Below are 26,542 nucleotides of genomic sequence, written 5' to 3'. Positions count from 1 at the left end.
AATAAAATGTTTAGGTTTAGTGTCTATTTTAAGTAAATGTATTGTAAATGGAGGTGTCTAACCAATGTTAATTGGATATAAATATTACTCTAATTGGACATTTAATTTCAAAATGATCAACTAGAAGATAGAGGAGCAGGTTCCGAAGGACTCTGGAACCCCTGATCCATCCCGATTTTAGCTCCGCACCAGGTTATGGATCAACAGTCATCACTACTTTAGTCTGCCGAGCTTAAAGGCGTTATGCATAAGCTCCATTGCAAGAGCATCCCCTAAAGTCTAAAGATAAGACAAGCGTTTTACTATGCACCAGGGAGTGACGGTTTATACAGATGTGTCTTCTATGGCTTAATGAAGAGCGTTAATCGAGTTACCTTGCTGTCGTAATACTTCTCCCTCTTGTCGGTCAGCACGGAACGGATCACGATGCCAGAGTACTCGATAACCATCTCCCCAGCGTCAATGTTTCTTTTACAAAACAGACCCCGGCCGTGGATCGCCGACCTAACAAAAGAGAAAACCATGTGACGGAACGGTAAACGCGGATGTCTAAGCGCAATGTCGGCTGACCCGCCACTGACCTGTACACTCCAACAGCTTCTTTGGAAGTCTTCTTCAGGTGACGGAACCTCATCGCCATGGGAAGATCCAGACTGGTCGCTCGCCTGAAAATACAGTGCCAAAACATGTCATCTGGTGCAGGTCATTTACTAAGCAAGGTTCATATACAGTCCTTATGTAAAAGACTTAGAGACTAGTAGAACATGTGACTCAGGCATTGTGAGGTTATGGCTACATAATGCCGATATGGTACCACATTATTATTCCACACAGGTCCACGACAACTGCATCTAGCCCCACAAACCACCGTGCCAGTATATAGTCACATCATGGAACCAAGGATTCTCCACCACACCCGCCCAAACGATGGTTACTAGTTTGTTGGGCCTTTGAAGCATCAGAAGTGCAATGAGAGGACACAGTGTTTGGGGTTGATCTGTGGGCACACGTTGTGGTTGGGTAATCTCGTTTATAGGGGTGGCACAATGACCTCAGGACCTCGTGTGTCCGTTACCTGGTAGATTTCAGTTGTACTTCTTCCTCCTCTTCCTCGTACAAACATATTTCTGGCAGGGTGCGGTGCTGAGATGCCAGGAAATTGAACATGTCAAAAGTGCATTTCCTAATAAACAAAATAAAGTGTTTGATTGTCAGACAGCTTTACAGATGTAGACTGGAAAGATGCAATGAGTACAGTGTACTCTAGGGGGTGCCACTTGGCTTGAGAGGCAGACTGCTGCGTACCTGGCATAACATTGGCTACGTGCGCAGCCAGAGGAGTTAACGGCAAGCTCTTCCTCATCTACCTCCTGGGGGTGGAAGAGAAACTTGTACCCGCGGCAGCGCTCGGCGCCGACCAGCTGCTCCAGGAGGAAGAGGACGGCATCATGCTGAACTCCCAACATCCGCGCTCCGCTTAGACCTGCTGAGGACACCACCACTTACCACGGAACCACCCAAACAATACAGGTATCTCAGCAAGAGGAACATGGAGCTCACCAGAGAAGGACAGATGTCGTAGCCTCCCAACACCTCGAGCCTCCTGCACCTTCTCAACCACCGTCTTCCAGGCACCTACACAACAAGAGGAGCAGTTATACTACAACCCCACACAAGGGGTCAATACTACACCATGCAAATGGACAGAAAATTAAAACTTTATAAAAAGACACTCGCCCCTTCCTTCAAGTCCCTTTCCTCTGCCTATTATGGAAAGGACAGAAGTGGTTCCTCTTCCTTCCAAGTCCCGGACTAAATGCAGTGTTGTTTGGGCCGTAAGATGCTGTGACCAGGATCATGACTCACGTCGTGGTAAGACAGAGGGGTGCAGCTGGGCGATGTCAGAACAGCTTTGTACTTTAATTAAAGGGTGGTTTCCTTGTTCCACTGCTGCTACCTGTTCGTCTACCTGTCATGCTTTGAGCCTGGGAGTCCTTCTGGTGTCCTCTAGGCAAGTAATGGTTCCATTAGAGTACATTACCTAAGAGTTATGGTCTCTGACCTATTCTTCTGCTGTGTCTTCCAAAAAACCAGCACTTGCCACCTAAAGACATTTCTGAAGGAGAGGTTGAGGAACAGGAAGAGACATTGATGCTCTCTCAAGAACCGAAATTCAAGAATGAACTGGTAATGAACCTTGTAGGGCTATATGAAAGACACAGTGCAGGAAAAGCCAATGGAGGAACACCTAATGTTTTAGGAGGACCCCAAGGAAAACCTAGACTGTCATGCATATGAAAAAAGGATTTCATAGAGTATTAAGACTGAGTGGGCGATTCCAGACAAAATAATTCTCCCCTCTTCATTTCACGAGGATGTACCAGTTTAAGAAGGATGATGTGAGGATCTGGGGTTCTTTCGTCAAGACAGATGTCAGTATGACCATAGGGGCCAAGAAGATGGCGCGGACATATTATGATGTTACCACCTTAAAAAAATGACGTATGCCATTACTGGCCTCGTCAGAGCCTATAGGAACTGGCTCACAGATCTTGAGTCTATAATACAGGGGACACCTAGAGAAGACTTTGGTTCTACATCGATCGATGATATCAGCCCTCAGATTACCCCTGATCCCTCACCTTCTCTTTCAAGACCCATTAGACATAAACAAACCGTTTAATAGAATGGAGGATGAAAGGAGGAAGATGAAGGATATAGGACTGGCAGGCAAGACTATTAATTCTTTAATGGCAGCTAAGAAAACAAGAACTTTCAGGGCCTATTACCAGGCCTGGTACCAGCAGACAGGCAATAATAGAAATCCCTCCAAAGTAAGGCCGAAGCTAGAATTTCATCAAGGCTCAGACTTCTGTTTTGTGCGTCTGAAGACTTCACAGGTCAGGAAGATTGACATTCATCCAAGGTGGATCAGCAAGTCTCTAGAGCGACCATCACAAGGCAGATTATGAGCATCATCAAGCAAGAATATAAACAGAAGGCAACGCAAGCTCTGGAAGAGATTGAGGCTCACTCTACCAGGGCAATGTTGGCTTCCTGAGCTTCTTATGCCACAAGACATCTGTAGGGAGTCGTTTTATTCTTCTTGCTCCACCTTTATTAACTATGACACACTGAATGTCCACTCTGCAGCTCCATTTGGGCATAAAGTCTTAGGAGTGTCCGTTTCCCTCGTGTGCCCTTTACCACTTAGATATACATTTTCCCGTTTTGTGTATCTTACAACGTGCCACAATTTTCCTTTCCTGAACATGACCGGAAGCATGGTGAATCCACCAGTACGCACACAGCACAGACAAGGCTGCAAGCGAATCAGTGATGCCTAGATCAGCTGGATTGATGTGCGTTGTCCATCCTCCCCTATTGTACAGAAGCTCCACCATCCTCTAAACTTGTTAGCTTTCAGACATGGAAACGACAGCACAGACTGTACACATGTAGTTATTTTAGGCTGATTAAAGAGTTAATCATTTGTTAGCTGTAGTAATAAATATTAAGAAACAGGCCTTGTACAGTAGGGGGCACTAACCTTCAGCGCTGTCAGACTGAGTGTAGAATCCATCCTCGCTGATGATTTCGAAGCGCAGATAAGGGCTGCCTTTCCTCGGTAACAGATTCTCCTTCTCTTCCAGGAAGGGGTCCTCAAAATCATCAAAGTTGGGAGAGAAATCTGCAAAGATGGAGACTTTAGGAGACCATCATTACACCCTTTGTTTTAGCAGCAATTCTTACCATAACTCGGCATGGCCATGGTTACCTGGAGGGGACTCGGAGAAGGGGGATTCTTTGGCTGTTTCTAGTGGTGGGTCCTCCGTTTTTACATCTACCGTAAGATCTAAATGGAGCCTAAAAACAAATCAAACAAATTTAAAATCAGAGGCAAATGTGCCCCAGAAAACCAGCCGCTCCCTCTATTGAGATAGGTACGTAGGTGATATAAACTCACCCGCTGTCCATACTCTGCTCATCTTCATCCATGGAGTCCAGGTCCAGAACCTCTTGGACCATCGGCGTTTTGATCCTGGCCCGCTTTGGTCTGCAAGAAACAATGCTGGTGAAGCAGAATGCATAACCCAGCAGGTGTAACCAAATCCAACAAAAACATCCTATTTCTGGGCAAGGTTTAATTTTCATGACCAATAAGCGCTCATTAAAAGATTTGGGGCCTGAAATTTGACGACTAGAGGGGCAGAGTCTTACAAAATGACGGAACTGCAGTGAAACATACAAGGAAGACATCATTTGAATTTGCTGAATGTGGAAAGACAGTGGGGTCAAGTTTTGTTTATTTAGCGTTTAATAGGAAATAATTAAACCTTTGTTCATTTTATCGAACCTCCATTTAAAATACATTAAACATTTTGAAGTTTGAATGACAGCTCCACCCTCTTCTGCCTGGTGAGATTTTTTAACAACTTTGTCAAGATCCCCCTTTGAGCTCCAGTTGGATGAAGGACAACTTAAAGGTTCGGGATCTTCACAACGCGACAAGCAGTTTGAAAAAAATGTCCACCTTGTAGGAGTGATGGTCAGACTGTTCTTTTATTTATCTCATTATTCTTTAATACTCCACGGTACAAACGTTTTTATTTTTAAATAGCCAAAAATGCACTACTTATGCATGTAATTCAAAAACGTGCTACAGATTTCAGTTAACTCTATTCTATTCTTTAAAATGGACAGGAGTGGGAGGAAGAACTGATCACTTCACACTGTGGGATATGTAATCTTCACCATAGCAGTGGAACTACACATCCCAAGATGCACCATGCTAATTCTTCCTCCCACAACTTGTACTTGAAGCCGCTGCAAGAGATTACTGAACATGTGAAAGGGTCAGATGACAGCTGCATCACATGACCAGTGTACGCAGCAGACGGGTGCCTGGGATGACGATCTACCACGTTGTATCACAAAACGTTCAACTTCAATGGCTGCTGTATTACATAACCACATCTCCATCTATAGTCACTCACCTCCCACCCCTTATTTTTGCCCCTAGATTCTCACCTTGTGTTGATCAACGTGTCCGACGCAGAATTAAAATTTAAAGTAACAGACTGCGTTAACTTGTGTGGATCAAGGAATTCCAGTTTATCAGTCGTTTCAAGTTTGGGTTTCTTGTTGCGAGAGCCGCTGACGGCTGTGGCGCAGGGTCTTTTGATGGGGACTGGCGGGACATGGACAGCTTTTGGGGGAGCGGGCTGTATCAGGGGACGCTGCACTTGAACCGGTAGCTGTGGCTGCTGCACCTGAACCGGTAGCTGTGGCTGCTGCACCTGCGGCTGCTGATGGAGGGGGGTGGATGCCACACTGAGCAGCCCTGTGTTCATAGGGAGGCCTTGGACAAGACATGTCTGAGGGATACCTGTGATGGTGGGGGCCATCACCGCTTGAGTCCCCAGAGTTAGCTGCCCAGTACCTTGCACTAGATTGAGCATGGGAAGGACACGAAACGTCCATGACTGAGGTGCAGATGGCGTTGTCTGCAGGAACACTGTGCCAAGGCTTTGTGTGGGGGATGGGGATGGAGTAGGAAGAAGAGCTGTAGAAGTCTGAGGAAGACAAGGAATGGGAGCTTTAACAACTTTAGGTGCAACCTTGTTAGGCCTCACAAGGGGAGCCCTCATGATCGGAACTGGGTCCAATTTCAGAGTGTCTTGCCCAGATGGAAGATGTCCTACAACATCCGAGCTTCCGCTTTGCATCTTTATAACCATCTGGCCTGTCGCTTTGTTGAGTAAAATAAATTTTGATCCAGGTTTGTTCACGGATGGAGTATCTGGGGCGCAAAATGGGCCGTTTGGGGGCATCGGAATTAGCGGACGACACACTCTTTGCAGTTGTGGTGGGTCCCTGAGAGGTGGTGGTCCTTGAGAGGTCTGGTAGGTTACACAGTCTGTGCCATTAGAGAGCGTGGGAGCCGTGTCTCCGTTCTGCGCGGAGGAAGAGGTGGTTGCAGTTGAAGAGGAGACCGGCTGCTGTTGTGTAGGAAGTGCTGTCCCGGAGCTGCCAGCGTTCTTTAATACAAACTCAACTATATCAGAGGGCAAGTGGGAAGGGGTTTTACCACTGCCAAGAGGGCGGTGGTGGCTCTGCGATGTATCCTCGCTGTCCGTACTGTCGTGAATGCCGTCCAGCTGTTCAATGTGCCCAGATGTGGCAGTAGATAGCAGAGGGCTGAAAGGCTCATGAGATACAACTGTCCGAGTCAGCCCGTAGTAGTCCTCTCCAGCTTCCTCCTCCGAGCTACTTCCACCCTCCGATTCGTCTACTGGAACATCCGTACCTACGACGAGCTGAGCTCCGCACTGCAAAGGTCCAGCCGTCAACCCGCTGTCTAAAGACACCACCTCCATGTCACTAATGCCACACAAGAGTTGAAGAGTCTCATTCTCGGCTGAAGAACAACGACTAAGTGGGTAGGACATATTGGAAGGGGTCGGGCTTGTAGGATCTCTTGGAAGCCGAGCAGAGGACTGAAGAGTCACTCGTGGATTGGGTGCTGGTGGCCTTCTGGTCCTCCGAAGAGGTGTAACTTCTGGATCACTGACTGTCAGAATGTGGTGGGATAATGGGGAAGATGATGGACTTCCTGTAAAGACAGACAAAATTAGGCAATATTGTCTTATTTCTCTCCCTTCTCTAATGTACTATGTATAATATAGCTGATTTGGAATCCAGTAACTATTTCTGAAGGCAGCAGAGAATTTACACGGTTTATCTAATATGACAAATGTTATCTTGTGATGTCCTGTCTCTCGGTGGTGAAGGAACAGCACCCCCATCATCTGCAATGGCCACTAAAAGAAAAAGGAGATCAATTCACACCGCTCTGCAATGGTCAGTATTCTCTCTAGCCAGGCTCACCTGGTGAAGGTAGGGGTCGGGAAGAGCCTCCCAGAGGACGTCGGGATGGGGAGTAGTTTGGAGCTTTTATTCGCGCGCCTACGAAGGAGCGATGAGTTGCGTTTGGAATGGGTTCTGGAGGAGGAGGTGGGCGAGCGAGTGAGGCGGGTTCTGGAGCAGGAGGACTGAACCTTGGTTGCTGAACTGGAATGAGAGAGCAGGAGAGGATTTTGAGAAAAACAAAATGCAGTAGTCAACTAAATGAAAACGGCATTTCATTTTAATATACAAAAGATATTTTTCTGCCCTGGCACAAAGTAAAAAAAAAAAAAGAAAACCATTAGAGTGTAATTATGTACACATGTCTTTATAAATATCACTTTTTCATTAGCCATCAGTGGCCCTATCCCTGCATCTTACAAGTATGTGACAGTGGGTAGTCGTCTGGATGTACAGTTACAGCTACAACTAAAGTTTGTAGTTGCTGCAGTACACAGGTATTCTCAAACATACAAGTACAAGTGTGTGCAATTCTAATTTGTTTCTCCAGCACATGTCCCTGCTTCAGGATCACTAAGTAACAGAACGTGAAACACTATAGGAAGAACCCAAGACGACCTTGATCCTACAATGATGAGCCCAAATAGGGTGAAGACGCAGTCAGCCTGTAGCTGGGATTCTGGCTTAGCATTTGGCGTAGATGAGGTCTTCCTATAAAGTTACCACTTGCACCTATTGAAGGGTTTCCCTAACTTCATTCACTTTCTCGGTGAGGTTTAGCTGCTGCTACACACAACGGAACTTATAAAAAAAAAGGTGATGTAACCAACCAGACTGAAAGGACACAAAACAGGATTCGTTGCTATGTGTTACAATACATTTTCTTGAGCACCAGATATGTAAACTGTAGATGTTACCTGGTACCAATCCAGGACTATGAATAATCGTCAGGTTTTCACCCACGCCATCCTCTCCTTCGTGGGGGATATCGCCCTCTTTCGGATGATGCTCGACGACCCTGCATTTGTACCAACAGCGCCGTCTGGCATCCAGCGTGCTCCAGTATAAGCGTGAACACCTGAGAAATGTATATAGGACTGTAACACCACATGTCTAATCCTAGAGAGAGCTTATAAATATCCCGGCAGAGTCCACAACATTGTTACACAGTAATTGCAGATATCACTCTTGATGTAGGGACCATTAAACGCGGTGTCACAGTACAGCTGACAGAGGAGCTGTCAATCAATACTATTCAGCAAGGCCTGACTGTCAGCAGCTTGCACTCGTCCAAAATATCTAATCACAGGAACTAAACATGCAAGTTCATCTGCTGTGTCTTTAGGGGATACATACAAAGTAAATCACAGCACAGATCCTACATATAAATGTAAATGATTAAGCACGAACGCTGATGACATTCATCAAACTCCCAGATACTTACTGATATCCGACTGGGTATATCTTCCCCTCAGACACAGATAAATCGGTCAGCATACCCAAGCTGTCTATCTTCATAGAACCTTAACAAAAAATGAAACTAAGGTTATATAGGCCAGAAATCAATGTCATTGTATCAGAGGCACTATATCCTCCCTGACAACATGGTAACAATCATCCGTCTCCTACCAATCATCATGTTAACAGTCTCTGGCTCCAATCCCTGAAGAAACTTCCGTCTAAAGCTGATCCCTTCGAAGTCCACGTAGACTCTGCGCAGCACGTCAAAAGCATCCGGCGCCACCGTCTATATAATCATACAGGAGGGCAGAATGAAGACATCTAACGCATCATACACACAGAATTAGTGACGGTCTAACACTTTGTTACATGGATTTTGCACTGTTCAACTGACAGATTACTTCGTAAGATTTTGGTAACCAATATTAGTGTACGCTAGGGGGCTGGTGGGAAGATATTTTATAAGAATCGACTTTTGCGGACATGAAAGCAGATTAGATGCTCGCCATACTTTATTGCTTCCAATACTGTCCTCTTGACCTATGTAAATGCTACAAACACGGATGTGGAGAACACAAAACTGATGTAGGACTGTTAAAAGTTCAGTGGATCTCCCATGGAAAGAGCCAAAGTACAACCTTGGGGGTTAAGCAGTGCCAGGGAAAAAGGAAGTGAACTAATCCGCGTCAGTCCTCACCGTGCCGTCCAGTAGATTAGTGTGTTTCTGACAGAACATCTTCTTGTCGTCCTGGAAGCTGCAGTGGCTGGCTCGGGCGCACATAAAGTGGAAATTACTGAGGCAGGTGGACAGGCAGCAGCCGACGGTGGCTCCGATCTTCAAACAGTGCTCACATCGCTGTGAGGAAGACACATGAAACGCGTTAGGCTGAAACATGACGAGTCTGTTTTTCACAGTCTGTTTTTGTAAATTGGACTAATAATATTGACTAAAGAATATTAAGGCACAAGGCAACAGAGACAACAACTTTCACAAAGAATATCTTGAGGGCCTACACCGAAACACAGAGTACCAAGTTCAAGGACCACAAAGACTACGCCATCGCTCACCATCTGCCGACCACGAGCCACGGCCGCGTGCACGTTTTTCAGCGACCCGTCGTTCTCCTCAAACACCTCAGCTGACCATATAGCGCAGTTGATGTGAGTCCACTCGTTCTGGCCAATATACAGCAATCTTCCGGCATCCTAAGTGGGAGAGATGGAGACATAAAGCGGTAATAAAAAGGACAGACAGACGTTAAAAACGCCACCTCCGCCCAAAACGATAAATTTCGCTTTTGATGGGAGTTCGATGAGATAGAAAACTATTTTAATTACCGTTACACTTCATTGGTCAGATCGCCAGGCAGGCCTGGTGGCTCCAATGGTATCACACCTCTATATGTGAATACTGCCCAACAAAATGAGCAGTTGTCAACGCCCCTCCCACTCAGACGAGCTGCTACAGTACACAGCAGATGAGTATGGTACAATTGGAGCCTCAGAGACCATCGTGGATCTGGCTAATAACGTTACATTGTGTTTATTAGTTTCTCACATCAGGGGTGGAATTGTTCTGTAAGATTTATGGTGGACATCCGCGGATTGCTCACCTTTGGTTCATCGTCTCCATACTTGAGACACAGGGCGCACTGGCGGGTGTCCCTCACCGCTTCTCGGTCAGACTCTGCCTCCGCTTCTTTCTTAACTAAAAAGGGAGCAAAAAAATAAATAAAAATGAATACGACACAAACGTGAAATACAGGCGCCGCTACCAACTGCCTCCAACACGCGGATACCTTTCTGAGGGGGCGCAAGTTGCGGTGCGTCTCCGTTGCTTGACTTAGAGGAATCTTCTCTCTCCCGCCAATGGGCATAAGTGTGGTCAGCGTAAGGAGGCACCACGGCGTGGGGGAGGAGTCCGCTGTAACAGAGAAAACGCTTCAGGATCCTGTACGGGCCGCACACGGCTGCTCCTGAAATATCCTGAGCTATAGTGGCAATGGCGTATCTACACATGGAGCTAAAGTCACCTTCACAGTAGTAATTGATGCTTTGATTAGTAGACGTAGAGCTGCAAGATTTATATTTACTGGCTAGTCTCAGAAGGTTTAGGGAGCAGGTTAAGAAAGGGAGCAGTACCCCAGGCTTTTAGTAACCCTCTGCACACAGGCTATACACAGTATATTACATTTAGGAGTCAGGCGGGTGCCTTTGGGTTCAGCAAAGAGGTGAATCTAAACACATGCAAGGAATTCAAATGAGACAAAAAGGGGAGGAGTGTGTATATAACAGACAGCTGGGACACAGCAAATACCCTGTATAAACCACATCTGCTCGTCCTGTAGGTGTCAGCGTGAAACACCCCCCAACACCAGGCTGGAAAAGGGTTCAAAATTAGAACTGCCATAAGGGGAAAGAGCGAGCCACGGGGCACTTACTTGGACACAGACTTCTGTTTCTTCTCCCAGTATTTCGAGTCTTGAACATTGAACCAGCTGAAACATTTCTCCATAAACTGCAGAGAAAGAGCCTGTTAGTGACTGTGCCCAGAGAGCTCTCCTCTACTCAGGTTATAGGCTTGGAATACATGAGATATTCTGAGAGTTGGCGGTTTGGTTTATCACACTTTACATGCAGACTACAAGCGCTGTGAGAGTACAGGTATTAAAGACGGATTAAAAAGCAGATATTTTACTCCCATCGGTTCTATTAGCTTTATCAGAGTCATTAGGTTTCCTGACAGTATCCGACCAGGTGAGTGTTGGAAAACATCAGGATTCGGTTACAGTCATTGTTTCACAGCTCCTAGAGGTCGGTGGGAGGACATTAACAGCCACTTGTACTCAAGATTTTTTTCAAAAGAACACAAAAAAAAATGTTCATATGGGCTTGATGTAAGGTTCGAAAATTTTGGGATGTTCCTTTAAAAATATACAGACAATTCACAATACTAGAAGAAAACTTGGTCTGGCATAGAGTCCAACAACCAAACCCAGACATAAGACTTGTAAAACAGTCCATAAACTCCTGACCCAAAAAGCTTCCCAGAAACTCTGCTTTCTACAGATACCCAACCTGCATTGTATCAAGTGCAGACACACGACCAGCTGCTTAATACAAGTCATGTTAAAGAGCTTACAATAAATGTTTAAATATATCTATTACTCAATCATTGTTGTTAGTGTCCCAATATTTTAAAAGTTTGTGTTTATTAGCAAACTACACTCATCTCCAGGTCTGATGGCACTTCTGCTTTTGCTATTTAGTAATTTTTTTTTGACACACAAGCCAGATCTAATTCCAATCTCCTATTTATTTCTGTGTAATTGCAAAACAGACAAAACAGCACAAATACCTTATATACAAATGTTTCACCTGCGGCCATGCCGAGTTATTCTACAATTCAATACAATTCTGGAAGTAGATTTTGGCAGCTAGCGGAGATATCACAGTACAACCATGAAAACCTCCATTTACCTTAATGTACAAAGACTTTACTGCCTCCCCGTGTACATCCAGTTCTCCACTCTCTATATTGTTCTGGATGATCCATACCATGTTGTCGTTGAAAGTGGCCTAGGAAGACAGAGTTGGGAGTGAGAGGTGATTATGCAGGAGGACACGACAGCAAAGAGCGCCCCCTGCTGGACAGCAAAAGCAACACTCACTATGGAGCTGTAGTAGCCTTCCTCTAAGAGCTGACCCAGGGACTCCAGATCACAAGGGCTGAGGTGATATTTCCCTTGGTTGTCGCCACACGCGCACTGAAACGGAAAAAGGGCGATTAAAAATAAATCGGAATTCATGTGATAAATGAGGATATGCTCTAGAAACCTCAGTCTTGTACGTGGTTCTAAGACAGCAATAAGTTGGGGATTACGTGAGGAGCGTCTTACCTGAGCGCAGTGCAGTAGAGGGGCAGCAAGTTTGGAGGTCATGAGTCCTTGCAGGATCTCGTGAAGACCGGCAGTCAGCTCCGAGAGCATGGCCTCTCTCCATATTGCACCGCTGCTGCCTAGACACGGGGGACAAGTGTACACCACACTTTCGGGCAAGTTGGACAGGATCTCATATCCCTCGTCTGCAGAAAAGTCGAGTGTTAGTGAGGTTGTATGATGTAGCAAAAGTAAGCCCAAAAGGACCCAGTCGGACTACACACTCACCAGAAAGCCCCTCGCACTTCGAGTGCACCCACTTATCGCATTTAACACACAGGATCATTTTGCTCTCGTAGTCGTTTTCTTCATAGCAACGGCTGCAGATGGGACAGAAGTTCCCTGGGAAGAAAGAAGAGGGGCACTTAGCATTCAACAAAGGACACGGCAAAGGCAAGACGCAGCCACAGAAAGAACCTCACCTTTATTGTACAGACCGAAACATTCCGTGCACAGGTTTCCACCTTCCGTTAACTCCATATCGGCGTCCACAGCGGGACACGCTCCGCAGCTTTTGCAGCGAACACAGGACGAGCACAGCTACAATGCACAAGAGCCATCTTAAAACAACGCACCAATTGCAGAGAAACAAACAAAAACTAAGCAAAAGCTGCAATTAAATTTCCTGCAAATCACTAAGAGCCCAAAGGCAGGTGTTAATCATATAATATAGGGTCAAACGTAGGGAGCAAGGTCTGAACAATCCCTTGAGGAAGAGGCTCAGTTACTGCTAATCTGCCTTCGATTCGGCTTTCAATTAATCTTAATGGCAGGCATCGTGAAACTACAAGACCCAGCATGCTCTGCCAGCGGATATCCAGCACATAAATGGCAAGGCATGCAGGGACTTGTAGTTTTACAACACTTGGAGATCCACAGGTCGGCCAGGCCTGCTCTATTGAATGATAAACAGTTCTTAGTTTCAGCCACAGTGGGGAAGATCATTAAATCAGTACCGATAAAGTAAAAAGACATAGGGGTTACATTTAAAAAGTGATTATTTACTGCTACTGACACTGAGTGCAATTCTGATTCTCTATTAATTCAGTCGGAATCAGTGACATTACTCCCACCCGCTAGGGTGGAGCCAGCAAGACCACCACCAGCACCACTAAGGCGAGCACCCATGGGACACAAATTGGATAAAAAATAACTTTTAATTTTGTTGCAATAAAGCCATCGTTAAGTACTCAGTTATCTCAACAGTCGCCCTTTGGGGGGTTGTTTTCAATCTTTTGCTAAACTAAGTAAACTTACAACCTCGGTACGAAAAGTTTTTACATCACAAAACATGGCCCCGGGGCAACAGACGCCACTTACCCAACCTTTCCTGCTGCGCGGCGGTTTGACGGGATAATTTGGTCCCAGACAGTTAATGTGATAGTTTGTCTTACAAAGTTCACACTCCAGCAAAGGCTTGGATGATAAGAAGACAAAAGAAACAAGTTACCAGATTAAATAAAAGCTAGAAGAGAACGGATATGTCCATTAGATTAAGCAGCAGACAGACGATAGACATCAGAGCGAGGATAAATATATTTAAAGAACAAAACAAAAACCTCACAATTTATTTAACGCAATCTAACATGTTTTGACGCTAAAGGTTCAGTTACTTTCGTGCCCATTATGGATTACCTTCTCTCTCTTCAATTTATTGTTGTTTTGAGACAATGAAATAAAACAATAATTTAATCTTAAACCAAATCCACTTTTGCTAGTTTGAGTTAAATGAGAAGTTTTTCCCACTACATTTGATTTTCTAGAGACTGAAACAATTTCACGTTGATATTTCAGTATAAGATACAGGAAAGGGGATTAAGTACCTTCTTGACCTTCCCTTTGCGCCCGCACACGTTGCAGAACTTGCATCGTTGGCAGCACCAGCTGTCCTCCTGCTCAGGTAGAGGCCGGTCAGACTCCTCCAGGCAGAACGTGTGGAAGGGCTCACAGCACACCTGACAGTACAGGAACTGGAGACACATGAACAGTGAGAGGGGGTCTGTAACAGGAGAAACCAAACTTCTATCTGTCCGAGGGGCTGGCGCTTTACCTGATGATGGCCGTGACTGGCGCACAACAGGCACAGGTGCGTCGGTGTTATCGGAACAGACGTCAGGATGCTGAGTCCGCCCATCAGCCACACGTTCTGCAGATCACAGTCCTCCTGAAAGAATTGTAGAAGACCAGATATTAATTCTACAAGGAACATCGAAACACTGGAGAAAGGTGCAGAGGAAACCACCTAAGTTCCAACTGCGAGAATATACCGGATAGACCCAAAGTACGACCTTGGAGAAGGCTCACCTTGAAATCCACACGCAACCGATGGGTTCCGTCAGAAGATTTTATCTTCGTGGATGAACCATTCAACATGGAGTCCTAAGACACAAAGAGACGGAGAAAGGACTGAGGTCACGGCAGGACAGAGAGAAACGACAAGACTTTCTCCGCTTCCACCGACTCACCTGCTCTGGCCCAGACCTGGCACGGAGGATCACTGTCTGCTGCGGAGTCCTTCGGGGTTTACTCTGCTCCTCCGAGTCCTGGGGAAGTAAATCTGTGACAAGAATAAAAGGGGTTTTTTCCCCTGGTACAAATCACATCACCAATGGCCAAGTGTAGAACATAAAGAGCAAGTTAGCTACTGCCAGCTCCAGTTTCAAAGACGGACGAAGCAGAGGGGTCAAACATCTACAGAAGATACGGCTACATCGCTCTTACCAGACTCCCGCCTTGGTTTCCGGCGAGGGACACTGGGGCTCGGGTCATAGTCTGAATCCTCGGAATCGGGGAAGAGGCCGTAACACGGGCGCTGCCTGACACAGCGGCGAGAGGATTTTCGCTGGGACATCTGGCCAGACTCTAGGCGGTCAGAGACTTCTGTGTCTTCATTTCGACCAATATCTGGAAAAGATTCGTCTGACTCGCAGGGACTTTCCCGCGCAGGAGGAAGGTGTCGAATCACTTTTCGTCCTGTTTCGGGATAACAGATAAAAAAATGTAGATGTGGTGACTTAACATGGTGTTTGTAGCAGGATGTGATGGAACTACCTGCAAAGATTTATGTTCTTAAACTTAGTCACATATGCGTCTGTTTCAGAGCAACATCCTGTGTTCAATATTGTGTAGATTATGGGTTTATTCCTCAAAAAACAAAAAGGTGCAAGTCTGATGCCCATAGACAAAGCTGTACCCTTGTGGTTTGGAGGTGCATCTACAAGATTACCAGGGAAGTCCGCTCACCTTTCTGTGACAACCTCTGCTGCCTGCGGGCTTCAATCCGTTCACATCGCCGGTACCTGGAGAGACAGACAGGTGAGTGCTGGAGAAGAAAAGGGAGGGGGGTGGTGGTACAGTCCTGTAATGCAGAATTTCTCCAAGATATGCCAAAACAGCAAGAGGATGAAGACAGGTACGCCTGGCACTTTACAAGGCTAAAGGTGACATGTTTACATACTTTGAAGACCACTAATTCCATTTTTTAATGCTACTTGAAATATTAATATTTTATTAGTTTGGGATCAGTTTTGATTTCTGACCATAAATGGGTTTAGCCTGCGTCCAAGGGCTCTCCAAAGACGGCACCGACTCTAGAAGCTGTGTAACTTCTAGTGAAATAAATCAATTTATGTTAAAATACATTTTATATTGGATCAAAATTGGTCAATGAAACAACAGGGCATGAAAGATTAGTGTACGCTGGCAGAAAAGCCTGTAGCCATGTAGTGTTGTGTCATGTTATTATGCAACCAGTTCTATTGCAAATTTAATAATAAAGGTCAATTTTAATTTCCAATATGCAATGTATGTTTGTGTGTTGGATTCGGGTGTTTGTTTCACAGACAGTAAATAGGCTGTAATGTTTGTAACGTTATACTCAAAAATAATAAAGATACAGAAATAAACTTGGCGATTATGATCTCTGTCAAATTGGTTGATACGATGCTGAATGTACGAGGGAGAATGATTGTTGCTAAAAGAGCAGTAGATTTATTGCCGCAAGTCAGCAACTTGCTATGTAGGAAAGACTTTAAAATCCCAAAGAGTAGCGTCTAACATAACGGGATGATTACAGTTTATCTTCCTCTGTAACTAGTAAGACTGAGTCCTCTCAAGAGACCGGCAAAGAACTGAAAACCACTCACACGCAGCATTGCTTTTTGGTGTTGGGTCCTCCAAACTTGGTTTTGTCCTTGCAGTTTACACACTTGCCGCAATCCTCCATCACTGAGCAGCCTTTGCATTCGCCGCATCTGGTCATGCGCAGTTTCGCCCTGGACACCGGTCTCGTTCTACGAGGTGGTGGTGGTGGCGGCTGCCTCACCGGCCTCTGTCTCACTACGGTGGTGGTCTCGGGCTCAGAGGTAGAGGAGTCTGGGAACCAGGAAATATGGGTATAAGATTTCACGTAGGATAATACACCATGCTTATTATTCTGTGCACAAAAAACTATTCGTCTGCAACAGTTTTTCCTGAGAACAAAGTGAGGTCAATCACCTTCCTCAGGTGCTGCTGCGGGAACAGTCGCCTCTCTCTCACGCAGGGGCAAGGCGCTGAGCCTAGGGATGTCCTCTGGGATCATGGCACGTGGCTGTCCGAGGGCAACAGCAGGATGCCGGCACACATGTTTAATTCGTGGTCCCTGCAGGGGTGAATCCTGCCCCTTAAATACAAAAATAAAAATAAAAATTAAGTTAAACGGCTGTGTAAAATGAGGAGAATTGTATGGGCCCACTCTGCGTTCCAAAGCATTCATTACCTGCACGCCTGGAGACCTGGAGCCATTTTCAGCAGAGGAGTCAACACCTGCATCCTGCAAAAAAGTATGAGCACCCGAAAATGACTACAAACAGGAGAGATGAAAATAAATTATACTGGATGTATGAACTTTGATTATAGAGAGAGGTGTGTGACAACACAGTCTTCCTGTCTTACTTGGGGACTGTGGTTGCTAACTTAGCTCCATTCCCCTCCTCATATCATGTCACTGCCCCTGTCACATGCAGCCCTGTCCTCACTAACACATCACTCATCTCCTGATATACTCTGTGCTGCTGGGGACCCTGCTCCTTCCACTATATAACTCTCAGTCTGTGGCTTCCTGCTGCCTCCACTCCCCCCCTCATATCATGTCACTGCCCCTGTCACATGCAGCCATGTCCTGTCACAACAACAAACTCATCTCCTGAAATACTTTGGTACTTGCACCTCAAACACCTCAAAAACGGGAAGAAAAAAAAAAAACTAAAAACCTTGTTTCTTTCATTTTAGAACAAGCAAAAATATACCTAAAAGTGTTATCAAGTCAGCACTACCCACAACATCCAGTATAGCCCAATAGATTATACAAACGTGCTAATATTTAGGATACTTCAAGTGCTTTAGTAAGACAGTAATGTGTCTCTTGGGTATTTTGTCCCCATGTCCTAGGTGCAGAATACAATTTTTCATGGGTTTTGAGCACTTTGGAGCTTATGGTGGTACTGAACCAGCTAGAAAAACAGGTGACCCACATCCAATATATATCCTGCTTTGCATTTCGAAATAGATACTTATTCACTGGGCACCGAAACGCGTTGCATTTTGCATACTAGATGCGCGTCGGACATTTTCTAGCTGGTTCAGGGCTACCACCATGACCACAAAAGTGCTCAAAAATTCTATCCTACACCCAGGGGGACAAGATTCTGAAAAAGCAAAGGTGCTGCCAAAGTACTAAGGTCTCAAATTCTTTCATTTAAGGACATACAAAACAGTAACCCTTACCAGGTCAACACTCTTCTGCTTATCAATCTTAAATAGTTGTATTTTGGCTTTTTCTAGCAGGCTGATGACTTTCTTGTCTGTTCCGGAGAGCGTAAGTTCATTTGGTGGGAAAGAGGAGCCGTCTTCATGTGACGGCAACTGCACCGGAGATGGTGATCTTGATTTGACAGAAACTTTACTCAACACTTCAGGAACGTCACCACTACAAACAGTCATGGGTTCAATCTTCAGAGGTCTTTTCTGTACATCAAATTCCGTATTTAGCTCTAGATCACTGGATGGGCTCTCAGATTTCAAGCTCAGTGTCTCATCTGGCTCAGGAAGCATTTCAGTTTGTTCTGGGATTGTTAAAGTTACTTCAGATGAGTTGCAACGGGCTTCTAAGTTCTCCGAAACAGGGTCAACAAACAGAGGTAAAGTCAAGTGGTTCGCCCTTCTTCCTAAAGGCTGCAAATCACCATGTTTAACTGAAGGTGTCAGCAGTACCTCTGGTAAAGAAGCAGTGACTACAGTAATTGAACTGTTGTCTGTCGGATTTATCCTGTGAGTACCGGCAGAGGGAGCCGTTTTGGCTTCATTGTCCTGAAGGGAGACAGCCTCGTAAATTTTCAAGTGGGCTTCACTAGGAGTGAATTGAGGAGCACGGAGAAGTGGAGAGCGTTTGGCAGACTCCGGCTTGGGAGGGAGGTCGGAAGGAAGAGGTGAAGATGGTGCAGATGCAGGAGAACTTGGCTGCAAGGGCTCATCGGGAGAGGCAGGAGAAGGCAGTCGGAAAAGTGGTTGAGTGGAACATTGTGTTTCATGGGACTCCGGAGGCGAAGTACTGAAGGAATTCCAACAAAAAGTTGGAGCCCGAAGGATATTTTTGCGTATGTTTTCAGGAGGAGCCAATGGAACCGACTGTATAGCCGGTGATGAAGCAGAGGAAGATTGAGAGGAAGCAGTCTGTGTGGAGTCTGTATGGGGAGACATTGGAGGTAGCAAGTTGAGGTGATCATCTTCATTAAAAAGATTGAAACGAGGGTCCGAAGGGGTAAGGAGAGTATCAGAAAGCACCTGTTGCTCCAGCTCAGCCATGGTAATAATTGGCTCAGACGGAGCCTTCTTAGCCTGGATTTCGGTGACAAGAGTTGGTTGCTCATCGTCCATGAATCTACGAGGCATTTTTATCACACGGGAAGGGCGCAAACTGACTGTGGGCTTGACGAAGCCACCACTTCTGGTGGTAATCATTTTGGAAGACTGAGCTTGAAGATTTGGCTGAGCTTTGCTCTGTGCTTCCTTCACCTTGGCTATTAGTCTCTGAGTGGCAGTGCGCTCAGATTTCCAAGAATAAGTGGGCTTAGCTCTCTCCCCCCTTCGAAAAACTTTCAGCCTTTTTCGAGGAGACTCTGACAAGGCAGGAGAGGCATCCCCCAGATCAGCGAGTTCATTTACTGGTGCTAAACCCTGAGCCAGTTGGTTCTCTACAGTTTCTTGGAGAGCTTCCTCACCTGTCAGCAGAGACCCAGACACAATATTTTCTAAAGGTTTCTCCTCAGAAAGGCAGTTTTCTTCATGGTTTGATGCTTTGTCTACTTCAACAGTTGACGTTTTGGTCTGATCTTGACTATTCTGCATGGTCTGATCAGTGGTTTCTTCCTTTTTAGATAAAGCTTCCGTGCTCGATGCAGAAGAAAGCCTACTGTCAAGCACAAACTTTTCTTCAGTCAGTAGTCTCTGTTCTTTGACCTTTTCCTTGCCATCAACTTCAAGTATACCTTTCTCAGTGTCTTCATCTTCTAGCTCACTTCCTTCCCTATTTCCAGCTCGTAGTTTCCATTTGACTTTGGGAACTTGACTGTCTCTTAGTCTTTTCAGTTTAAGCGTGAGGAGAGGCCTCATAGGTGCCACAGTTGCCTCCAATTCAGAACCCTGCTCTCCAACCCCTTTGCTGGCTCTACCAGACCGCTCTCCAGTTGGTTGGTCTGTATTAGCACTGGAAGGTTTAGAAGAAGCATCAAGGCTTTTTCTGGCTTTGGTGACCTTGGAAACATCCACTGAAGATAAGGACTTTCTTGATTTGTCAGTTCTGGTTTTTATCTGGTCTGAAGGACTTTCTTTAAGAGGACCATCATTACTTTCCTTCGTAGGAACACCCTGATAAGAGACCACTTCGTATTTGTGAACAATTGGACTGACATCCAAGAAGTTGGTTTTGCACTGGTCAGGTGGAGTATCAGAGTTACTTTGATGACCGGTTTGTTTACCCTTCCCCCTCTGCCGCCTATTCACTTTTGGAGTATGAGCGGAGCGGTTCCGTTGCTTGGGAGGAGGGACGTCATCATGGCTCTGCTGATGTTTCTCAGGGGATGGGGAAAGACGGGATGACAGTGCAGCGCTATGATTGACTGAGGCTCTCTGCGTCTCTTTTGAAGAAAGAAATAATGAAGAATTCAAACTGTATAAAGAGGGGTCCAGTTGTGTGAGATGCACTCGAACTATCTTCTCGGGGGTGAAACCGTATATAGCACGGGGAACAGCAGGGCTTTCTCGCTTAGCCGTTGCCACAGCAGGGCTTTCTCGCTTAGCCGTTGCCACAGCAGGGCTTTCGCTTTCTCGCTTAGCCGTTGCCACAGCAGGGCTTTCGCTTTCTCGCTTAGCCGTTGCCACAGCAGGGCTTTCGCTTTCTCGCTTAGCCGTTGCCACAGCAGGGCTTTCTCGCTTAGCCGTTGCCACAGCAGGGCTTTCTCGCTTAGCAGAAGACAGCACAGCTGGCGAAGAGCTTGTCGAAACTACAGATTTTTGACCTAAGAGGGAAACAAATAAAATATATATTACTCCACAGATAACCTTATTTCTGTGCACAATGGCTTGGTTATTAACATGAATAGAATGCATACACTACAGAGTTAAAGTAAAACATTACCCATAGACTACTTGTTAATAGAAAACATTTTGGTTTACCAAGCAACACATCTACAAATGAACCCTCAGAAAAGTCCAACTGTTAAGGGGATGTCATCTTTATTTATTTTTAATTGATTGCATTACTTGATGTACTGGAATAAATAACCATTCCTGACGAAACACTTAGGGAAAAGGAATCTGCAAACACAGGGACTGGCGTGATTACAAGCAGTGGGATACTGTCAGCTATGAAGGATTAGGATTGAGTGTACTCTTTAAAATTGTAAATGTGTTTGGGGGGGTGTTTAAAACAGATTGCAAATGTTTCTTTGCAATACACTAAGTATTGACTGTCAGACACATTTTACCAACTCAATGGATGGAATCATATCTGCAGAAACCAAACTCGCTGGAGAAGTGCGTCATTAACAACTGACTGGCGAGTGTGTAGGTATCGAAACTAGCGTTTGTTGACCACCTCCAAGAATTTGTTTGTTCCACCTGGAAAATCCCTTTGCATTATGGATTTGGCAACATCAACCAGGAGTGATAAGTTGACACTAACTGGACAATAACTAATTTCCATCACACCCGAGTGCTACTAATATTCCTGTCTTGTACCTTTAGCGAACATTATTCAGAAGTAAATAAACATACTTCTGATATTTCTGAAACAAACTATCTGTACAGAATACTTTGGTTTTTAGGAGACTATAAGCCAATGAAACTTTACAGACCCCTTCCACTGCACTACAAACGGTAACTACAAAAGTAGGAGAAAGAAAGCGTCACCTTTGTTGGATCTCAGAGCCAAGCGGAGAGGACTCTTTGCAGTTGGGTTATCGCTGAAACCCACAAATTCTTCCTGCAAAAGAAAAATATAAATCCCATCAGTTACAATAACAAGACTCTACGTGAGAAACTCCACATTTGAACAGAGGCGGCGCTGGGAGTCACAGCCCGTCCACAGCACACACCTGGCTAGAATTCGTTAGTTAGCAGTTAAATCAGATGTTACTGCAGGCATCTATCCAACGTCTGGCACGTGAAACATCTCAAACACAATGTGTAAAATTATTGCAACTCTTCTTATATTCATTGCTTTACAAAGGACAATAAAATAGAGAACAAAATCGTCTTACATGTAACCATTTTTTGCTATGCAAAAAACTTTATGTTCTCTATTTTGCAGTCAACTTAACAGGGGTCATCTATGTCACGCTCAATTATAAGACACATTAGAAACACAAATAAAAGCTAATGCAATATAAAAACAGTAACTGCTGGGATTAGGGGCAGCGGTAACTATCTATGATGCGGATGGACATTACTATATACTATTTTTTTTTATTGGACATTTAAAATCCGGTGAATACAGTCAACAGTTGGCCAGTTAGAAAGGCAATTCATTTAGCCGTGAAGGGTCTCACGGACGTTGCGTACAAACGTTGCGGCAGAGATTTCTTGTAAAATCTCCGCTCTCTTCTCCTTGCACCTCTAAAATTAGTGCAGATTTTAAAATGTGTATTTACCGCTTTTTAATGAAACCAACATTGCGAGTAGAAATTTTCTTATAACTCCCTCACATCAGGTTCCATAAAGCTACATCTAGATCTCAATTAGCGTCTTCATTTATATACTGCAATATTTATTTTTATTTTTTGAAAGGATTTAGTATATTTCCTTCTAAAGGGATATTTATGATCTATATCATTATAGCGATACATTTTATTAATAACGTCACCGTGGGGATATTTTTATTATATAGTTTAATCTATTCTTTTTCATATTTTTATTACCGACCTTGTAGAGGACAAACTAAAGGGTCCATATTTGTAGGCGACATTAAACCATGTAGGTTTATGAACACAGAAGAAGATTCAGATACAGTGTAGAATTAGGCAGGATAATGGCAGATGAAATTTAAAGTAGATGCACCTAGACCATGGCACATTTAATGGGATACAACTGGGGAAATCAGAGATGGAATAGGATTTAGTAACACTAGTAGACCGTAAGGTAAATTATCAGCAGCTGCTCTTAAATTAAATCCTGGGATGCATAAAAATGAAGATGGATGCCTGTGATGCATGGGACCACAGCAGAACAACCTAATTAATGTGTATAAATATATTCAAGGTTAAAACAAAGATCTTTCTAATGAGCTTTCAATACCAAAGACTGAAGGTGACAGAGATAGACACTGCGTCTACTTCACCGTAAGACCAGCAGACTATGGGATCATCTACCAAGGGAGGTCGTGATGGCCAATCCTTTAACTGGATTTAAACAAAAAAAATGATCCTCCAGCTACAGCTATTAGGCTGCCTAACTGGTTTGATCGAGTCAGGAAATTTATCCAAAAGACATTTACGGAGCCAAGAAAGAGCCTCCCCCCTCCCCCTGATTTTTATTTAGCCTATGCAAATGCACAAAGGGAATTAACTTTTATTTAGAGGTTTCCCAAATTATATCCATGAGTCATGCTTTGGTGCTCAGATCCGTCTACTTTACTATATTGTTGTCAAAATGGGTTGGCGACTGGACAACCTATTCTAGTTATTAAATGTGTGGAGGGCACTTTTAATTAAGAGGATCCCTAACCGTGCCTGAAGCCAACAGGCAGCACAAGACCGCTATGTGCTATTCATGAGGACGTTGTCTAAAACTTGACAACCCCTTTAATATATGTATTGTTTAAATTAGAAAAATTAAATCTTTGTACAACTTATTAAAATATAATTACTAAATTTAGTTGGTATTACACAATAGGAAGGGGGAAGTAAGGGAGGATTAAGAGGCATAACCCTAACTAGGACAGTGACTGCCTAATAAATGTGATGGCTTCTTATAAGAACATCTAGTTATGTGACTGTCACACCACATAGTACATCCCCAGCCAGCACTTGTTTTAGACAGGGATCAGTGTCGGGTGTTACACAAAGTGAAAGCTAAAATACAACATTTATATATAAATCGGGGACCACAGAGGCAGCCTGGGAGGAATGATATTATAGACAAGTTCTTGATCACAACGTGTGGACGATGCAGACCCTGTGACTCAAATTTCCTGATTATTGACAGACATTATAATAATGATACAAAAAAAAAATTCCATTAAAAAAAAATACTAATTCAGCAACGAACACCCCACTCCCGTCTGACAAATCCCTGGAGAAGTACATGGTTATTGGTGCAGTCAGATTCAGGTTATGTGAGCCCTAGACGGGTAGGACCGTGGGGATTCCAAGCTCCAATAAGATGGCCGGGGAGGTTTCCAAGAGCATGGAGCCCCCACATAGTTTACAGTGGTGTGAGAGAGGGTTTATTGCAGAAATAAAATGATTGTATTGAGCTCTTCTGAAAGTTGCATCTCAGCCTTTTCCATTTCTTCCGAGATCCATCCACAAATCCACTTGTCACTTTTGTTGCTACAGGACTGTGAGCCGATGAGAAGCATCGTCAGGAAAGTCCTACAGCGGACAGAGAACTGACTGATTTGTGCAACTATTCCCATCATTGTACACATCCAGCATGTTGTCTTGCATTCATAACAAGTGCCATCCCTAAAAAGATGCTTTAAAAAGCAGAACTTCTGTCTTGCATCACTCTAAGGCAGTGCAGAAGTGGCCCGACAAGCTTCATCCATCAATAAGTGGATATTCATTGCCAAGTATATAAGAGACACAGGAGATTGGTATCAAAGATCTCGTGGTAGATGTGAGTTTACCCTTTCCAGTTATTTAAGTGTGTTTTATTGGGGTCTGGAGGGTGGGTTAGAACAATCAGGTCATCAAAATGTTCATAGCTGAACAGAGTATTTCAGAAGATAAATTAGGTGATCTTTGGTTGTGCTGCGTGCACTGTCCACTTGTGTCATCAGTTAGTGAAGAAAGCATGTGACGGGGCAGTGCCATAATGAGAGGAGGGGAACAGAGGAAGTTGGAAGCCACAGAGTTATATAGTGGAAGGAGCAGGGTCCCCAGCAGCACAGAGTATATCAGGAGATGAGTGATGTGTTAGTGAGGACAGGGCTGCATGTGACAGGGGCAGTGACATGATGTGAGGAGGGAATGGAGCCAGCAGGAAGCCACAGAGTTAGTGAAACCAGCAGAGTCCTCCAAACAATGCAGAGGGGCGGGAATATATATCCTGGTCAGTCCATTCCATTTTATTTTTGTTGGCCACCTATCTTCAAAATATAATTTTTAGGTTGGACTTGGCCTTCAAACGAGTAGGAAAAATTCCACATTTACAAAAGGGGTTGAATATAGATGCTGTAGTGTGGAGGGTAGAGGTGGAGTCAGCCACACCGTTAAACAGCAGCACATTTAGACCCAAAAATTTTCAGTGGAAGAGGTAGCGTAGAGCGAGCGATCATATACCCTCTGAGCCTTATGAAGAGCATAACCCCGCCCAGTGAAAGGAGGGGGTGGAGCCAAGCCAAGGAGAAGGGGTGGAGCCAAGCCAAGGAGACGCTTACCCGTTCCTTACATGTGGCAGACGCCCACTCTACCAGCAAACAGAGATGCAGCCCTCCTAATTCAACCACTCTCACCCATAGGATGACCGATACAGGCTTAGTACTGAATTGCCCAACATGGTGGAACCAAGAAGCCACCAACTCCGTCAAATAAAGAAACAAGTTCTCCCAGTTTAGTTTTATTCCTATAAAGCCAATTTTTTATTTACTTGCATTTATTTGGGGGGGGGGGGGGGTCAGCCCCTCCCTCGGGTACAAGTGATAATTACATTTGCAGTCTTTGAATAGTGAAAACCACAGCTGGAAATATTTCACCAGTGCACAAGATGATGGTTTAATTTTAAACATAACAAAGGATATTATTCATATATAAAACCAGAACCTTACCGATAATTTAATTTTATCTATCTAATAAAAAAGTACCCAATGATCCAGACCCATAATGATTTCATCATTAAAAAAGGAGCGTGGAAAGTCATTATCGCCCAATTAAAATTCAGGATTAGTTCAACTTTACATCGTTAAATTATACTGGACATATCTTAAATAGCAGACTCTTCATTCAACCAGAAACCCTTCAAAATAAAGGCGAGGTCATTAACTACGCCAAGATGTTCAGACCATAAACTTAATTTCATCATGAACACTTCTAAATAAAAGCAAAAGAAGTCAGTTTTGTCTATTCCACCCGAAATATTATACACTTTAGCTAGTTTGGAATAAAACTACTTCTATGGAAGAACTTGTTTCTTTATCTCAACGAGTAGTTTCATCCTGGTCCTTTTTATATAATAGACTTTCAGTCTAACACATCTTCCCCATTAGAGGACAGAATCCCGGCTCTTCAACCTCCTCGGTCCCTACAATCTACCAATATCACTACAAGATCCTGGATGGAAATCTATTTGGCAGAGCCAAGACGGTTGGAGAAGCTCGTTCACCTGCAGCACAGTGTAGGTGTCAATTGTGGAAACATTGTTCACCTCCCGAAAGTCCATATAAAAGCTGATAATTCCATCCAGCTTGAGGCCAGCACAATGGGAATACGCTATTCATTAAAGGACTCCTCAATGGTTCCCTGCATCCTATATTTCTTCAACCTCTGTTCATAATCAACGTTTTCCCTTCTGCACCA

The 26,542-nt window shown here is 44.4% G+C and overlaps 1 protein-coding gene across 4 annotated transcripts in view; it reads right to left on the bottom strand.

The window, feature by feature from the left end:
• KMT2B (lysine methyltransferase 2B) overlaps window positions 1-26,542 on the bottom strand; it is a 33,122-nt gene that overhangs the window by 2,043 nt on the left and 4,537 nt on the right. Inside the window, exons 2-36 of one of the 4 annotated variants that reach the window (XM_075191575.1) lie at window positions 21,717-21,789; window positions 18,036-20,824; window positions 17,029-17,082; window positions 16,767-16,932; window positions 16,415-16,643; window positions 15,513-15,568; window positions 14,991-15,242; window positions 14,735-14,826; window positions 14,574-14,648; window positions 14,320-14,433; window positions 14,093-14,239; window positions 13,590-13,685; window positions 12,692-12,809; window positions 12,498-12,611; window positions 12,231-12,415; window positions 12,003-12,098; window positions 11,812-11,910; window positions 10,773-10,849; window positions 10,131-10,255; window positions 9,945-10,039; window positions 9,400-9,537; window positions 9,029-9,187; window positions 8,500-8,617; window positions 8,315-8,393; window positions 7,788-7,948; window positions 6,892-7,074; window positions 5,032-6,616; window positions 3,968-4,057; window positions 3,779-3,867; window positions 3,551-3,706; window positions 1,561-1,635; window positions 1,306-1,486; window positions 1,076-1,183; window positions 582-665; window positions 375-504 (exon numbers count right to left, since the gene is read on the bottom strand). In XM_075191575.1, the coding sequence (XP_075047676.1) occupies window positions 375-504; window positions 582-665; window positions 1,076-1,183; window positions 1,306-1,486; window positions 1,561-1,635; window positions 3,551-3,706; window positions 3,779-3,867; window positions 3,968-4,057; window positions 5,032-6,616; window positions 6,892-7,074; window positions 7,788-7,948; window positions 8,315-8,393; window positions 8,500-8,617; window positions 9,029-9,187; window positions 9,400-9,537; window positions 9,945-10,039; window positions 10,131-10,255; window positions 10,773-10,849; window positions 11,812-11,910; window positions 12,003-12,098; window positions 12,231-12,415; window positions 12,498-12,611; window positions 12,692-12,809; window positions 13,590-13,685; window positions 14,093-14,239; window positions 14,320-14,433; window positions 14,574-14,648; window positions 14,735-14,826; window positions 14,991-15,242; window positions 15,513-15,568; window positions 16,415-16,643; window positions 16,767-16,932; window positions 17,029-17,082; window positions 18,036-20,824; window positions 21,717-21,789 (8,388 nt within the window). The remainder of the gene's footprint in view (window positions 1-374; window positions 505-581; window positions 666-1,075; window positions 1,184-1,305; window positions 1,487-1,560; window positions 1,636-3,550; window positions 3,707-3,778; window positions 3,868-3,967; window positions 4,058-5,031; window positions 6,617-6,891; window positions 7,075-7,787; window positions 7,949-8,314; window positions 8,394-8,499; window positions 8,618-9,028; window positions 9,188-9,399; window positions 9,538-9,944; window positions 10,040-10,130; window positions 10,256-10,772; window positions 10,850-11,811; window positions 11,911-12,002; window positions 12,099-12,230; window positions 12,416-12,497; window positions 12,612-12,691; window positions 12,810-13,589; window positions 13,686-14,092; window positions 14,240-14,319; window positions 14,434-14,573; window positions 14,649-14,734; window positions 14,827-14,990; window positions 15,243-15,512; window positions 15,569-16,414; window positions 16,644-16,766; window positions 16,933-17,028; window positions 17,083-18,035; window positions 20,825-21,716; window positions 21,790-26,542) is intronic. The other 3 variants (XM_075191576.1, XM_075191577.1, XM_075191578.1) reach the window with 3 other exon arrangements.

The sequence above is a fragment of the Mixophyes fleayi genome, chromosome 11 (genome assembly GCF_038048845.1).
Source record: "Mixophyes fleayi isolate aMixFle1 chromosome 11, aMixFle1.hap1, whole genome shotgun sequence".
NCBI lineage: Eukaryota > Metazoa > Chordata > Amphibia > Anura > Limnodynastidae > Mixophyes > Mixophyes fleayi.
This window is presented reverse-complemented; position numbering and strand designations above follow the sequence as displayed.